The sequence below is a fragment of the Bactrocera dorsalis genome, chromosome 4 (assembly GCF_023373825.1).
Source record: "Bactrocera dorsalis isolate Fly_Bdor chromosome 4, ASM2337382v1, whole genome shotgun sequence".
Lineage (NCBI taxonomy): Eukaryota > Metazoa > Arthropoda > Insecta > Diptera > Tephritidae > Bactrocera > Bactrocera dorsalis.
In genome coordinates, this window is record NC_064306.1 from 3572159 (window position 1) to 3589760 (window position 17602).

Below are 17602 nucleotides of genomic sequence, written 5' to 3' on the forward strand. Positions count from 1 at the left end.
TAATGATATTCATGTTCATGTTTAAAAATATATATTTTTAGCGCTAATTTAGAAAAGTTAAAAAAATCGGGGTTCTTAGCTTTTTCCAGATTTATATGCGCATATAAAAAATCGAAATTATTATTTCAAAAATACGTGCCTGAATAAAATTAAAAAAAAATTTAAATAAAATTAAAAAAAAAAATTAATAAAATTAAATAAAATTTAAAAAAAATAAATAAAATTAAAAAAAAATTTAAATTAAATAAAAAAAAAATTTTAATTAAAAAAAAAATTAAATAAAATTAAAAAAAATGAATAAGATAAAAAAGAATTAAAACTTTATGGGTTGTAATATTTTTTATGACTTAAAATAGAAAAGTAAAAAAAAAATTTAAAAATTTAAAAACGTTTTTATGTTTTTATGTTTTTCAATCGTTTTTTTTATAGTTTGAAAGTTAGAGAAAAAACCAAAGTTTCTGGTCCAAAGTTCTGAATATATGCAAAACTCAAATTCGAAATAGTACAATAAAATTACCAGCGGCCAATTATTTGTAATGCGCTGCAGGTACAACAATAAAAAATATTATTAAAGCATGCCAGCAAAATTTTTAAATTCTTTTTAAAATATTTTGTATTTTTTTTTATTTAATTTTTTTTTTAATATTTTATTTTTCATTATTTTATTTTTTATTTTTTTATTAAAAAAAAAAATTAATTAAAAATATTCATATAAAAAATTCAATGTAATAAAGAATATAATAAAATAAAAGCATAAAATTAAAAAACTTAATAAAAATAAATAAAAATGAAAAAACATATGTAGAAGCTCAGCTGCACACGCGTGCTTCACTTACAACCCTCACAAAGCACCAACATGCACCCAAACACTTACCCTTGTGCTGAAAACTAAAGTATACGCTGTTGTTTGCCAATTTGATTTCAATTCAGCCAACTTTTAGTACTTTCGGTTTTCGTTCCACTTAAAAGTACACATGATTGCTATTTTTTGTAATTCTTTTTATTTATATATTAAATACTAAAAACTAAATAAATGGTATTTTAATATTATTTTTTCTCTCATGTGTTTTCATCATTTACTTTTACATAATTTTTCTTGTATGCACACTGCAACAAATTGTTTATTTATATGCATATATGTATAGGTTTTTTATCAACGTTACAATTATCTTTTAATTTTCATAGTTTAAATTATTTTTAATTTTTATTGGTTTATATTATTATGAAGTGTTAGATATTCAGTTTTGTTTTAGTAAAAGGAAAGAATAGCCTTTATGCTAATTTTTGTAGTGTTCACGTTTATTAACATTATTGTTGTTGTGTTTTTTTAATTATTTGTTTTTAGTATATATGCATATATTTATTTATTGATTTTTATATAAGTGTATGTATGATTTTAATTGTTTGCAATTATACACTTTGCAAGCCATAAAAATTATATTTAATTATATGTATATATATATATGTATGTGTGTGTGCGTGAACGCTTGTGTTTAGCGCTATTATGCTAACTATTGTTTATTTATACAACATTTGCGCTTGCAAGTCAAACAGACAAATTGCATAGAATGCTCAATATTTTGAATTCTTGCATTTTTTGCTTAATTTTATCTGCTTTTTGCTGGCGTTCACACAAAACCACAGCACGACTCTTATAACATATACATATATATATTATATGTAAACATATAAACGTGTGTGTGTGTGTGTGTGCAAGGGGTGTGTACTTGTATTTGTTAAAAAAAATGCTGCTATTTTATTTTATTTTTCTATAAAACTATATAATATATATAATATTTTTTGTTTTTTTTTTCTTTTGTGTGTGTGTGTATTCTCGTTTCATATCAACATACAACTGTTTATTATTCATTTTATTAACATTTTTTATTATAATTATTGTTATTATTTATTAATTTATTATCAGCAACAGCTAAGTTCGCTTGTTTCCGTTTTGCTGATTTCTTTAAGCCAACACAAACCCAAATCTTCAGCTGTGCTCCGCTTGTAGACCATCTTCCGCTCTTCAATTGCTAATTGAATTGTTAATTTCAAACAAATTAACGGTAAGGAGCCGAACTGCTGTTGCTCATTCACACATTCAACGCTTGCTTCCCTTCCTTTCCTTCCTATGCTCTTGTTTTCTACGCTTTCTAAACGTCGTCCCGTTATTTTGCTTTCACTTACGTACTACTAAAATTTAATTATATTTTTAATGCATTTTTTCTGTTCTTCTGACTGTTTAGTGCGTTTAGCCAAACAAATATCCAGCATTAATGCTTTCTTTTTTAGCTTTCTTACATAATTTGAATGAATTGTAGTGTATGTTACACTTGAAACGCTTCAATCGCAGTTGCCATTGAATCTTAAATGGTTTTTAGCTGCATTGAAGCAATTTTCAGTACACATATTTAACTCCACTTTGTTATAGTTGTTGTTATTGTTGTTTAGACACAATTTGCGCTGGCTTTCATACACTCGACCTATTTATTTATATTATGTATGTATATGTATTGATCACAAACCTGCATTATATTAGGCTAGCACTAACTGTTTGTAGTATTAGGTATTCAATTGAGTTTTCTACTCTACAACACTGCTGGGATTTTTTATTTATTAAAGCGATTCTTCGAAGGCCGCCATTAGATCACTTTGCATATTCATATCGATTTGACCGGCCATCTGGAAAGAAATAAGATTTTTTTACAAGGCATGATTTTGAGCAAAACTCTCTAACTCATCATTATTTTATATCTTAAATATTTAAAAATAAAACTTTTAAACAGTTACTACCCTCATTTAGGCGCAACTTTCAACGTATACCGGCATTTCCAAACAAAATGCTTAGTCTACATTTCGGCGTAAACTTCATACCTAAAAGTAACAAAATACATAGCCTGCATCCAGGCGCAAATTTCATGCCGAACAAAATACATAGTGTACATTTAGGCGTAAATTTTATGCCTAAACGTATACTAGCTTTTTATATCAAAATACATAGCCTGCATCCAGGCGCAAATTTCATGCCGAAATGTATACTAGCTATTCGTAAGAAAATATATAGCATACATCCAGGCGCAAATTTCATATCGATACGTATACTAGCTTTTTTTAACAAAATTCACAGTCTACATCCAGGCGCAAGTTTCATGCCGAAATGTATACTCACTTTTTGTAAAAAAAATATCTAGCCTACATCTAGGCGCACATTTTATGCCTAAATCCTTTTACGCCTACTTTAAAATATATTGCTCTAGGACTCCATTTGGATTTTGAAATTTACTTACCGCTTCACGTCGTCGTCGCTCCTGCTCGAGACGTCGCAACTCTGCACGTCTTGCCGCGGCGCGGTCTTGTGGTGATTGTTGCGCGGCACCGGCCGGTGATCCGCTGCCCTGCGGCGACGCTTTGATATCGTCTACACGTGAATTCTGCACCTGAGTAACGTCGTGCACACTTTTTCTAATTGTAATAGACAAAACATATACAATAAAAGCATGTGCCCCACATGATTTTCTCTACAATCGCTTACCTCCCACTTTCCATGTTGACGTCAGCTGCCGTCGAATGCATATGTCCACCGCCACTACTGTTGACCGCGTGCCCATGACCGTGGCCAACGTGTCCATGTGAATGCCCGTGCGCATGCGCCGACTGCGACAATGATGCTGCCGATGCGGATGTGTGATGACCAGCGCCACCACTGCCACCGCCCGCACCACTGACGCCGCCCACTCCACCGGCACTGCTACCACCGCCGACACCACCGCCAATGACGTTGGCACTAGTACCGCCAACTGCACTATTACCGTTACCCGTTACACCACCACCCACACCAATTGCGCCCAACGGTTGTTTGTGATGCTGCTTTCGCTGTTGCTCCTTTTCGGCCGCCTCCTTCTGTCGTTTTTGCTCCTTCTCGGCGGCTTCCAACAACTTCAGGCGATCGGCTTTCTCTTTGGCTTTGTTGCGGAATTGTTGGAACGAATCCATGGCGGGTTTAGGCTTGTTGGAAGTCGGTGTATTTTGTGGCGAACTGGCCGATGCCAGTGACGACCACGAACTGGCATTTTTAAGATTTTGTTCGTGCGCCGATTTGAAAGCTTGCGCGAAATTCCCTTGATTCGAGCTCAAACCGCTGGCACTGCCGAGACTTGCGGCTGTTGGTATTTTCAGATCGGATGGCGATTGTTGTGGCGGCGCTACTTGCTGAACCTGCTGGTGTGATTTCTTCTCAGGTGGACTAGGCATCATTGATTCGATGGGCTTGGGCGTGATAAGTAACTTATTGGGCTGAAGCGGCGGTTGAGATTGCAATAATTGCTGTGCCACTTGATGATCGCCCAAACCGAGCGCATTGGCGGCATCCTTTTTACCACCAGTCAGTGACAAGTTGCCAGGCATACCCGGTGCGCCACCGCCCATCATCATGGCGGCAAGAAATTCGTTGTGACTGCCACCCATCGATGGCAATTGTTCGAAAATTGAACCAGTGCCGGCGCCACCGGCATGAGACAGCCCCAAACCGGCTAACGCCAGACTATCTAGCGCACGATCAGCAGCGCTGTTGTAACCGTTGTTGTGCGCGTGTTGTTGCTGCTGTTGATGGTGCTGTTGCTGCGAATGCGCCATGGCCTGTTGGAAATGTTGCGCGGCCACTGCTGCGGCCATTGTGCTAATCCGATTGTTGAGACCCTCGCCGAGCTGCATCAACGGGAAATGATTACCATTCATGCCAGAAACGTTTTCGGCGGCATTCTTCGATAATAACTCCGACATTAAATCCATATGATGATGATTGCCGGCATGCGCATGTTGCGCAGCTGCCTGCTGCTGTTGTTGCTGCTGTGACTGCTGTAAAGCGCCGAAAGCTTGCTGCGCTGACGCATTTTGTCCATGATTACCATGTGTGAGTTGTTGCGGTTGTTGTTGTTGCTGCTGTTGTTGTTGCATTAGATGAGCATTCATGAGGAAGTTATCCGCGACGCTTTTGGCCGACCCTGCCGTTATTAAGGGCTGCTCCAGCGATGCCAGCGACTGTTCAACGGGATCATCAAATTGTGGAATTTGTTTGAGACCAGCAGTCAACAAGGACGATGCCACAGAAGATGGCACCGACGCTGGCGCAACAGACGAAGGCGCGGTGACGACAGCAGCAGATGGCAGTAGAGTATTTGGCACACTTGAGGGCAGCGTGCCAATACCCAAACCGCCAATGCCGGCTGCATCAGCGACATCCATCGGTGTCGGCGGTGGCAGTTTGTGTAAATTACTGGCAACACGTATGCCGCCAATATTTGTGGTAGTTGTGTTGTTGTTATTATTATTATTGCCGCTGTTAGTTTGTGATGTAGTAAGTAGGGAGCCAGTCAGCGACGCTGCGCTTGCAGATGAGGCGAGTAGTGCGGCGGCAGCGCTTGATACCGTTGGCATTGTCAAGTCATTGGGACCGTTACTGCCCGCTGCACCGCTATTGGCGATGCTACTGTTACTTATTGTGGTTGCAGCCGTAGTACCAGCCGCCGCGGAAGCTGCAGTGGTGCCGCCGCCGATGGTTGTTGCGCCGCTCATGGCATTTAGAACACTACCAACACCGCTACCAACAGAAGTCGGTATTAATGATGTTTTACTGCTGTTATTGTTGTTAAGTAGGGCAACAGCAGACATGGCTGGATCCGTCGCAGCACCTGCAAGCGTCGTTGCTGCTGTCGAGGGAGTAACACTCACTGTACCACAGACAATGGAAGAAATCAGACGATACGAGAGGTTGCCAAGCACAGTGATGAAGAAAACATGACAGAAAAGGAGAAGGAATAAGATGTTTTTAATGACAGTAATTATAAAATTTAAAGCAAAAAAATTTTACTGAAAAATGTACAAATGCTTCAACTAATTTTTCCAACGAATAAAATTTAAAAAGTTGATATGCCAAATTTCCTGAAGATATCTCGTCAAATATAAAAGTTTTCCATATAGGAACAAGATTTTAATTGTTCAGTTTGTACTCACTATAGTATGGCAGCTACAAGCTATAGTGAGGGACTAGTTTCCGTATATACAGACAGACAGGAAGGCACACGGATAAGCCTAAATCGACTCAACTTGTTAGGAAAATCAATTATATACAAAAAATAAGTTGAAGTTTAATTAGAAATACGAAAAGACTTTTTCGACTACCCAATATATATTTTACAGGGTCACTGACGTATCTTTTTGGTTGATACAAACTTCGTGTTAAACTTCATAGGCTTTGTTCAGGGTATAAAAAATGTTATATAACTCAAATTGGTGTTTTGCCGTACTAGATTGATAAAAGAGAAATTGGTTACCACTAACCGTTATCAAAAAACACAAATTGGAAAAATATAGGCCAACTTTTTCGATAAGTTAATCAGAAATGAATTTCTTCGCTATAACCAAAAGTAATAAATTTTTTTTAAATAATATCGATAGGTTTTTTTCATAAAATCGATTATTTTTTCTAAAATCTACAAGTGTTATTAATTGTACCCTCAGTTTCGTTTACAAACCCTTAAATGTGCTTACTTTGTGTTCCACTGCCCGAAACTGCATTCAGCTGTGATGTAGGAGCGGTCATTGGCGGCGCCAAACTACTCGTACTTTGTGTCGTTACCCCCGTAGCTGGCACGCCGGCCATTGTCGTTTGTAGATGCTGCAATTGTTGCGTTGCATTTGCCGCTTGCTGCGTTGCGGCTATTGTGGACGTAATTGAGGTTGAAACTGCTGCAGGATTACTGCCAATGCTACCAACAGTTGTTGCTGTAGTCAGGCCAACACTAGTGGGTGCTATAGTTGAATTATTTACCTGTGCAATGTAGGGGAGGAAAGTACAGATATATACACATTAAACAATGAGGGGGTGAACATATTTCGTTGACAGTTGATTTAACAGTGAATGCTTAAAGATAAAATGGCTGACACACAGTACACACTCGTCAACACAAATACGCATTGGAGTCGGAGTGGCGGTGCAAATTGGTTGCGCCCCTGATCTTTGTTTTTGGTGTTGTTGGATAAAGGATTTGTGTGTGCGTGTGTGTGTGTTGGGAGTTAGCTCGGTCTAATCTAGAAAGATTGTTGTCTGGTACTTACATTATTGCTACCACTTGAATCACGGGGTTTCTTCTTTCTCGGTGGACGACTATCAATATCACCTGTAGGCAATTGATAAAAAAAAAATATATATTTTTCGAATTTAAATTGTTTACTCAAAAGTATAAACGGTGCGGTTATACTCTATTTTATTTAAAATATAAGTTTTTGGGCGCCAAACAGTAAGTGAAAAAATTGTGAGACGCAATTTGTATATTTCGAAGACCATAAACCTGTACATCGCTAGTGGATTATTGGATATTTTTACCGTTATTCACTTAAGCGACTAAGTTACGAAATTAAATAATTGCAGGATATATGGATAACATAAAGGTAATTAAAAATACCGTTAAAATAATCAATAATAACAATAAAATAATAAAAAGTATCGGTATATCGGTAAATTAACAAAAATTACCGTAAAATAATCCTAAAATATCGATTTAATAATAAAAAATATCAATAAAATTATCAAAATAATCAAAAATATCGATAAAATTATCACAAAACATCGATGAAATAATAAAAAATATCGATAAATTGTCAAAATTTCCGTAAAACACTTAAAACATCGATAAAATAATAAAAAAGATCGATAAAATTATCAAAAATATCGATTACATGAAAACGATAATTAAAATATCGATAAAATAAAAGCTATACCCAAATATATCGATTCCGAAATGAAAAAATCTAATCAAAAATTATACATTCGTATTGTATAAAATTAATAACACGAATTTTTTTTTCAAAAATATAGAAAATCACTAGATAAAAAATAAAATAATATATTTCAAACCCATAAGAAAATACAGCGAAAGTTTAACGGACACTCCGTTAAGCGAACATCTTCTCCATTAACGCTATTGGCCTACCCCAACATGTTTATAAAAATAATCTATTAAGCGGACCGAGAGGCGGACCCTGCCGGTGTCCAAAAATAGCAAAAAAAAAAATAAAAATATCTACAAAAAATTGATTATTTTTTATTATTATATAATTATAGAATTTCTTTCAAGTAGTGATCTCTAAAAAATTTAAAAAATTAAATACTAAAGCGCGACTTTAGAAATTATCGATTACCATTTTTCATTTCTAAATATCATTTATACCTCCAAAATACCGATTCATAAAAAGTTGTTTAAGCTATCGATTAATTTTTAATAGACAAATACCAGAAACCGACTTAAAAATTAACGTTTACTTTCGAAATATGATTTATACATAACAAATATCGATTCATAAAAAAGTTGTTAAGCTATCGATTAATAGCCGAATACCAAAAATCGAGTTTAGAAATGACTTTTTTTCATTTCTATATATGATTGCGTTTCTAAAATCTTTGAAAACTAAAAATCAAGTTTCGAAATTATCGATTAGATTTTCCCCCCAAGATGCTTTATATGCTAGTCGAAAAAGTCGTTTCGTATTTCTAATCAATCTCAGCTTAACTTTTTTATATTTATAAAATATATAAAAAATATATTCATATTTATGCAGTAATTGGTTAAAAAAAAATTATGTACTCAAGCCATAATCGATAAATATGTAACTATTTCATATCAATTTTCCGTAAACCATTTAAAACATAAAGCATTTTGTTGCTAAGGTCTCCCCAACCACAAAGACGATTTTCGAAAGAACCAGTTTAAACAACTAACAGCCGCAGCAGTGAAAAGAGAGCGAGCTTTAAGCTTTTGCTTTCATATGAGACAATTATACGCACATAAATAACTGTTAATTAATAACGCATTTTGTTTTATTTTTTTGTGAACTTCCATTTTTAATGATATATATATTTATATATATATATATATTAATCAATAATTATAACTTATTCAGTATTTGTTGTTGCTGCTTGCTTACATGCTTACACGGTTATAATTTACCGCTCGGCGTTTACTTTTTGCTTTTGCTTCACCATCTTATTTTCTCTACACAATGGAATTGTGAAGATGCAGTATTCTGTGTATGTGTGTGTTTGTAACTATGTTTGGGAATTTTACGGTAATTGTCGGTTTTCTAACTTATGGAATTTGTTTTATTATTTTTGGAGCATCAGTTATTTTTGCAAGAGTTATTTTTTAACGAAATTATTTGTTTTTTTCTCGGTGTGTGTGTGTTTTTTTTTCATAATTTTTTTTTATTTACTGCTTCCACTAATTTGCATTATACCTTAAACGCTATTGACAATGATTTTGGGAAGTTTACTCGAGACTGTCTGCTGTTTGTGTTCATATGATTGTTTTACTAATGCTTTTGTGGTGTTTATAGAAAAAGTTTTATTTGCCAACCAGTTATTTTAAAATAATTTTACTTGTTAAGAGATAATTTGTGTGTTTTTATGCGCATATCTTTTATGTTTTCAATTAATTTGTAAAATTTTTGTTTCTTGCAGAAAATGGCGCTTTTTAGCGTTTTTGGAAAATATTACAAAGTTTTAATAGTTTTCTATGCAGTTTTTTGTTTAATGAATTAATCTTAATTTTATACCCTTTGATCTAATTTTTTATGTAACTTTTTTTGTTTTAATTACTTAGTTAAGTAAAAATTGTTTTAAACTAGTGCAATATTTACTGACACAGTACTATAATAGTAGATTTATATTTATAACCAATTAATTTTTAATTTTTTTTTAATTTCATATTTTTTATTTGGCGGGTTCACGCAGAAAAATTAAAAAATCCTATTATTCCTAGTTAACTTAAGTGCAAAAAATCTTATGATAAAACATTTTCAGCGTTGTTTGTGTTTCCTTGCTTTTATGCTTAAAATTTAATTGCAAAACCTTTTATTTTATTTTTAATATTGTTTTTTATGCTTTCGATTGAATGCAACTTTACTTTCAATAATTTAATTTTAAATTTTAGTTAATATTTAATTGCATGTGTCGCTTTCTACTTTTTGTTTACTATTTTTCTCATCAATAGTTTGTATGGAGGTGTGTGTGTATTAAAAAAATCAAAAAACAAAAAAATATGATTTCCTTGTAATGCAATTGAGTGCGTACGCACACTATGTAACAAACTTAGTTGTTGAATTTTCGAAAACATCAACGTTTTCGCACAAACGCATATTTCAGCGCAAGTGTATATGTGTGTGTGTGAGTATGTGGCAGCTGTCGAAAAATGCGTATGCTTTGCATAGTTCGGACAATTGTTTTGTTTTGTATATTTCTTACTAACATATTTAATTGTATTGTATAATTTTATTATTTCAAGCTTGTCGTACTGTTTTTGTTGTTTTTTTTTATTGCGCTTGAGGCAACAATTTTGCGTGTGCACAAGTCTACGACGCTTTTAAAACAGCTTTTTTTGTGGTTTTTTTAGTTTAACTACAATGTTATGTTCAATTATTAATTTTTTCCAATTCTATTTTTTCTTACTTTTTACGCTCTGTACTTGTAACATGTACAGATTTACAGAAAATCGTATTGTGTTTATTTGTTATGCACATATTATATGTAAAATTATTTAAAAATAATATTTTTACAGCATTATCGACTACAATATAAAAAAGAAAACTTAAAACGTAATAAAAAAAACTATATATTGTGATAGTAATGACAAACGGCACTAAACTAAGGACATTAATGCATATTTCCTTTGTTGATCTTAAAAAAAATAACACATGCACGGCAACAGGCGAGCGCAAACGGGCGTGTGTGGAAATGGGCGCAAGTAAAACGGTAAATTAGAAGAAAAAAATAAAAAAAAAATTATAAAAAAAAAAATTATAAAAAAAAAAAATTATAAAAAAAAATTAAAAAAAAATTATAAAAAAAAAATAAAAAAAAAATTATAAAAAAAAAATTAAAAAAAAAAATTATAAAAAAATTATAAAAAAAAAATTAAAAACAAAAATTATAAAAAAAATTATAAAAAAAATTAAAAAAAACAACAAGGCAGCAGTTTGAAGTGTGCACAATATTTAAAAGAAAAGAGTTTTGCTGTTGTTGTAGCGAGAAGAAACTGCATGTTCACTCTATTTTGTCGCTTTTTTGCTACTGCAAATCAGTCAATTTTTATTGTTAATATTTTGAGTATAGTTTATTTTTATTTTAGTCTGTTATTTAATACTTATGAAATATTCGAAGTTGCTACAAGCGTGAGGAAAGACCTCAAAATAAGCCCTTCACAGGGCAGTCGGTGCGAACTAAACGGAACGGACACGGATTTTTATCCAGCCAAGCGATGTTAACTCGGCACCATTTCGCGAAGTTGCTGCAGGAATGTTTTCTGCCGCTACAACAACAACCAAAATCTAAGTATTTCAATTTATTTTTTACAGAATTACGAAAAATTTTAAATAGATTATAACAAAATAATAAAAAAAAAAAGATGTAGCACAAGACAACTTTTTAAATGAAATTACAATTTTTTTATATTAAAAAGCCTTTTAATTAAATATTTTAATTTTTAAAGTTTTGTGAAGTAAAATTTTGCCGACAGAAAAGTATTTATTCAGAGTGCGCGCCAAAAAGTATGCAATGTCTATAGTTGCTGCACAATGCGTTTTTTTATTAAAAAAAATATTATATAGTTGAAAAAAAATAATATTTAAGCGAATGAAAAATATTTTTTAGTATATTATAGGTTCAATGCCTATGCCAAAGCGCTTCGAGCGCTTAAAATATACCTAAACATACTTTTACGAAGCATACTCTTGGCAGCACAATATTATTACGCATACTTTAAGGCATTTAGCATGCTGTATTTGTAACTACAACCTTGCTCTTTTTGTATAAGCTTCCACGGTTGTTCAGGAAACCGGGCTATACACTTCACAATTGTCAATGAGGCATGCCTCTTTGCAAAAATTAGTGCTAAAACTTTACTAATCTGAAACTCTCAAACCTTTTTTTCTGTTATTTAACTGTGTCTCAATTCCAAAGCAAGAAATATTGTTACTACTAGTAGTGACTGCTGTCGGCAAAACACCAGCTTCCCTAAAAAAAAAATATAAACTACGTTCACTTGCGCCTAAAACACACCCACCACCCACTGTTTGCTCTGCGCGCGCTGCTTACGTAAGTGTGCTTTTGTCAACTTATGATTTTTACATGCTCTTTTTTACATTTTCATTTCAATTATTGTTGTTGCATCAACAAAATTAATATTAAAAAATTTTCACATTGCGAAAATTTGATTTCCATGTTTTAACTGTGGTTTTGTTTTTGTTTTGCTTAAGAAATGGGCTTAACAAAAAAATTTGCTTTGTTCAACTTTTTCTTACGTATTTTTGTCGTAAAAGTTAGCTATCATATAATCTCTCACTCTTTATATATTTGTGTTGTTTTTGTTGTTGCTGTTATACCTATAAATATTTTAGCTATTGCCTGTGAAAGGGAATTTCTTTCATCATCATTTTGGTGCTCAACACATTTGTCACTCACACTGTACAAAGCATTTTGAGAATTTGTTTACCGTTACGTAACTATAAATTAAATTTAATTTAAGAAATTATTGTTATGCTCTAAGTTACTTTTGTTGAGTGACTGTAGATGTGTTGTTGTTGTTTTTTTTTTCTTTTACATCGCTGCTTGGTCTCGGCAGGGGGGCGCAGCATTGCATTGGAGGTTTTACCGCATTTATTGTTGTAAAGCATAACGCACGTGCACGATCACCTCATTTATGGCAATTAGGAGTATATTTAATGATTTTTTCCGGTTGTGTGTGAGCTTTTCGAAATCCTTTGCCGTTTGAACGATTTGCTTTCGTGTTGCCGAAATCACTTCTGGCTCTCATACACTCACTGCCCCTCTCTCTCTCGCTCTGTATCTCATTTTCACTGGCCCTCAAACGTATATCAACTCTGGGCTTTTGCATAGTACACTCTACATTTCCGGTGTTTTTCTCGTTTCTGTTTTTGTTTTTTCATTTCGCAGTGTGTGCACACCGTTGTTGTTGTACCGCTTCTTCTTTACATTTCTTTTAATGTTCACTAATTATTCAAGCTAAAATTGAAAATTTCAAAAAAAAATACATGTATATTCGGTTGTTTGATTTTTATAGTAGTTGTCTGACGCTATAACGGTAATTGTTTTTTGTATAAAATTATGAATTTCTCACGCGCATTTTTCTCGCACAAAAGTTGGCAAGTGGCAAAAAATGAATTTCGTGTCTTTTTCGTTTATAAAAATATGCAAAACCATTACTTAAACAAAAACTTCTGTATTAGTTAACGGTTATCAAGTTGAAATTGTAGGTAAATTTTTTTTTTTTGATGTGGTTGCTGTAATTTTCTTTCTTTACTGGTTTTGTTGTACAAAAATCAAAATGAATATCAATTAATCAATCAATTAATTAAGTACTTCGTATGCATATTTTCGTTTTAATTTGAGATTTGAGCAAAAAACGTGCAAACAATGTGTAAAGGGGAAAGCCGACAGCCGACAGCCGAAAAATTAGTTACATTCGATTTGAAAAAATATATACATATATATTTTTTTTACAATTTCTCTTTCCATTTCTTATTCATTATACTGCTATAGCACAATTCCTCTCTTTTGTGATCCGTGTAAACGTTATTGTTGTAGCCACTACTGTTGTTAATGTTGTTTGTTGTAAGCGAACAGTAGACTCCTAGTGGTGTGTTACAAGTGTCAGGCGGCTTCAGTATAATCAAAATATTATTTAGATTATATAACTTAGTTTCGAATTAGTCTATGATCGGCCTAAACGCGCAAGCGCGCTTCAGAATTTTTACTTTTCAGATATATGAGCCATTTTCCGCAGTTGCTTTCACAAGTAATCTCATAATTGTGGACATAAGAAGCTCACGTCAACAAAGTTCGTTCTCCCTCACGCTTTCTCACGCACGTCACACACTCCCAAAACATAACGGTTGATATGTAATTTTGAGGAAATAACTTCCGTAAATTTTTTAATTTTTTTTTGGTAAATTCGTTTGAGAAAAAATTAAATTCTTAAAAAAAAAATAATTCTTAAAAAAAAAATTGTTAAAAAAATAATTCTTAAAAAAATATATATTAATATAAACCCATTTTATAGAGTTGCAATGAAATTGTTTTTAAATAGAAAGGGCTTCCGCACTTATTTATGTCGTTGAGAAATTTTTTTAGATGAATAATAATTTTTTTTTTAATTTTTTCAAACTTTTCTGTATAAATAATAAAATATTTTTTTTTTTTTTTAATTTTTTTTTCAAACTTTTTTTGCATGAATAATAAAATATTTTGACAACTTTTTCAAAATTCTGTATCGAATTTGCGTGCCAAGTGGGAATTTATGCGACTGTGGCAATTAAAATAATTTAAAATAACTTTTTTCCACATATCTGATTGGCACGTACTTAGCGGCATTAAATATGTTCAAATTGGCAACTGCAGAGACAACAAAGGTCGTAAGAAGTGGGTATTTATGCGTGTTTGCGAATAAAATAAAAGAACTTTTGCTAAGTTAAATGAAAAAAATTTGCGGTTTGAAAATATTTGTATTTAATCAATATATTTTTTAATAAAACAAAATTTTAATTAATATAATTAAAAAAAAAAAAATTACAAATAAAAATTACACTTTTTTTCTCGTAAAAAATGAAAGAATTTGCGATTTGAATTTTTTAATTAATAACATTTTTTTAAAAAAAAAATTTTTTTTAGAAATAAAAATTTCACTTTTTTCATAACTGAAAAATATAATTTTTTTTAATACCTAATAGGTAAACGGTACAAAAAAAAAATATAGTATCAGTTACAGCAAACAACGAAACTGTTTCGAAAATTAAACAAATAAAATAACGCGGCCTACTCATACAGAACTTCCATGTTATATAACAAGCTTACTGTGTGTCGCGGTTTAGTAGATGCTCCGATGCTTGCATAGTTTAATAGTAATTTATAGCCTAGTTTTTACACATTGTCTGCAAGTGTTCATTTTCATACGTGCGTGTGCGCCTATTATGTAATTTTTTATAAAATGTTAGGTAACAATTGTTGGTAATAATTTTTTTTTTATAATTTCGTATATTTTTTAGTTTTGTTTTTGCAATATTTAGGTATTTTTTGCAATTTTTCACAAGGCAATTTATTTACATATTCTGTTGTTGTTTTGTTTTTTTTTTTTCAAAATTCATTTCTAACTAATTTAGTATTTAATTTTGCAAATATGAAGCTTAGAGGTTAGCATTTGCAAAGACGAAGCGTTTGAATTTGCAAAAATTGAAGTGCATTCTCCGTCGCTTTTGCTGATGACGCAGTGTTTATGACGAGATGAAACATACCATAAGGTGAATTTTTCAATGTGAAGATTTTTTCAAAATATGTTTGGCATTAAGTATAAATGAAACTGATTTTATGAAGTTTTTAAAACTTATAGGATTACAAAACCAGCACTTATAGTTTTAACATACTATTAGGGATTTAGAATCTCAAGTTTATTCAGTTCAGCCCCTTTTTAACCTAACCTAATTTGTATCAAACAATTTTAAGATGTTTAGTCGTCAACACTTTCCGAAAAGTAAAAAAAAAAATAAAGTTCTCTTTTATATATAATAGCAACAAAGCTACTCAAAAGTTACAAATTATTTCTATGATCCAAAACTAATTTAAAAACAAAATCTTAAAAAAGAAGGAAGCATTTGATTAAAGTATGCTAATTAAAATTTAAAAAAGTCCAAAAGGATTAAAAAAAAAAGTTAAATAAAAAATTAAAGCAACTAAACTCGCATAAGTACTCGAAACATATCTTCCTTAGTTTTTAACATTGAATTAAGAAATGTCAGTAATTTTCTTCAACTAAAGCAAAAGACTTGTGAGTAACTTAGCATTCTCTCGCTGCGCATGGCTGCATTTTTAATGTCTAAAGGCTTTTCACTAATACATATTAATACTTTCTGCACACACTTTTGCATTTAATCATATTTAAGACAGTTTAGCAATTGCTAACTGTTTAGTTTTATTATAAACATTTTTTTTTCGTTTTTTTTGCATACTTTTTTTTTCTCGCCACAGTTGTTTTGTTTTTACATATTCGTGTTTATATACGCATTAATGATATAGGTTACCTTAAGGTTACTAATTTTTGTTTTGCAATTAAATTTAAGCACACGTTTAAAACACCATTTATCCGTTCATTAGATAATACTTTTTGGTTTTTATAATTTGTTCTAATGTGCAAAAACACTTTAATTTTTAATTGTTTTCTGAGAGCAAGTAAGCTCCCAAGACTTTGCTAAATGTGTAAGAGATAAAAAATAAATGCTTACGCTCGCTCTCTTTCCTCTATTTCTCTCTCTCTCTCTCGAACTCGTTCTCTCGCTCTCTGATTGGCTGCCCCCAATACACAATTGCTTCACGATTTTTTCACTCGCATATTATATAAATAATTTTTTTTTTTTGACTTGGGTTTCAAATTTTAAAACTTTTTCTTTTCAAAATATAAAAATACACTAATTATAGCCACATGTGCTCAAAATTAAGTTTCAATAGCATTTTGCACATGTGGTAAACATTAAATTGTAAATTAATCAATGTAATATATAGTAATTGTATAAAAAAAATTTTAGAAAGAAAAATTAGGAGTTTTTTCTGGATATGGCAAAACTACACGCATTCTGCTTGTAAAAAAAATAAATTAATTAAAAAAAATAAATTAATTAAAAAAAATAAATTAATTTATAAAAAAATTAATTTAAAAAAAATAATTAAAAAAAAATAATTAAAAAAAAATAATTAAAAAAAATTAATTAAAAAAAAAATTATTTAAAAAAAATAATTAAAAAAAAATAATTAAAAAAAAATAATTAAAAAAAATTAATTAAAAAAAAAATTATTTAAAAAGAATAAACAAATAAAAAATTAAAATAAAAGTTTTTTAAAATAATAAAAATATTGTATATAAAAAAAATTATAAATTCACTTTAATTCATTATTTATTTGTTAAATTCCTTTTTACCAATTTTTTTTCTTTAATTTTTAATGAGAAAAAATTTAGTTATGTACTAAAAGCAATTTTGTTATATATTAAAATTTTTATATAAGCCACGGAGGTTTACTAATTTTATAATTAAATTTAATAAAGAATAATTTAAAAAAAAATTTTAGCTATAAAGAAACTTTAATTTTAATTAAAAAGTAGAAAATGTGTATAAATTTTGCCATATTTTTAGCATTTCCTTTTTTCGCTATGAAACTTTTCTCTGATAACTACATTAATAAATATGTATAAGAAAGGTAATTAAAAAACGCGTCCTAACCTGCTTCGCTATCACTCGAATCGCTGGAACTGCTGTCGCTTGAACTGGACGATGATGAATCGCTAGAACTGGAACTGGATGAGAGGCGAGCCGTGGGCGGTGCGGCTTCCACTTTATTCGATGAGGATTCGTCTATAAATAATAGAAAGACAATTAATTAAATAAAATATACATATGTATATGTATATGGTACATATTTTAATTTAACTGTATATGATCTCTATCTCAATTAAATATTCCAACTTTTATAATTTTTTTTTTATATTTTTTATATTTT

At 31.1% G+C, this 17602-nt stretch overlaps 1 protein-coding gene across 13 annotated transcripts in view; it reads right to left on the reverse strand.

Moving 5' to 3' along the window:
• Positions 1 to 1241: 1241 nt before the first annotated feature.
• Positions 1242 to 17602, reverse strand: part of LOC105232218 (homeotic protein female sterile) — a 29129-nt gene continuing 12768 nt past the window's right edge. For all 13 annotated transcript variants that reach the window (XM_049454977.1, XM_049454979.1, XM_049454970.1 and 10 more), the window contains 6 exons: positions 17326 to 17457; positions 7111 to 7172; positions 6544 to 6823; positions 3530 to 5723; positions 3285 to 3459; positions 1242 to 2679 (listed from right to left, as the gene is read on the reverse strand). In XM_049454977.1, the coding sequence (XP_049310934.1) occupies positions 2614 to 2679; positions 3285 to 3459; positions 3530 to 5723; positions 6544 to 6823; positions 7111 to 7172; positions 17326 to 17457 (2909 nt within the window). In that variant the 3' untranslated portion in view covers positions 1242 to 2613. The remainder of the gene's footprint in view (positions 2680 to 3284; positions 3460 to 3529; positions 5724 to 6543; positions 6824 to 7110; positions 7173 to 17325; positions 17458 to 17602) is intronic.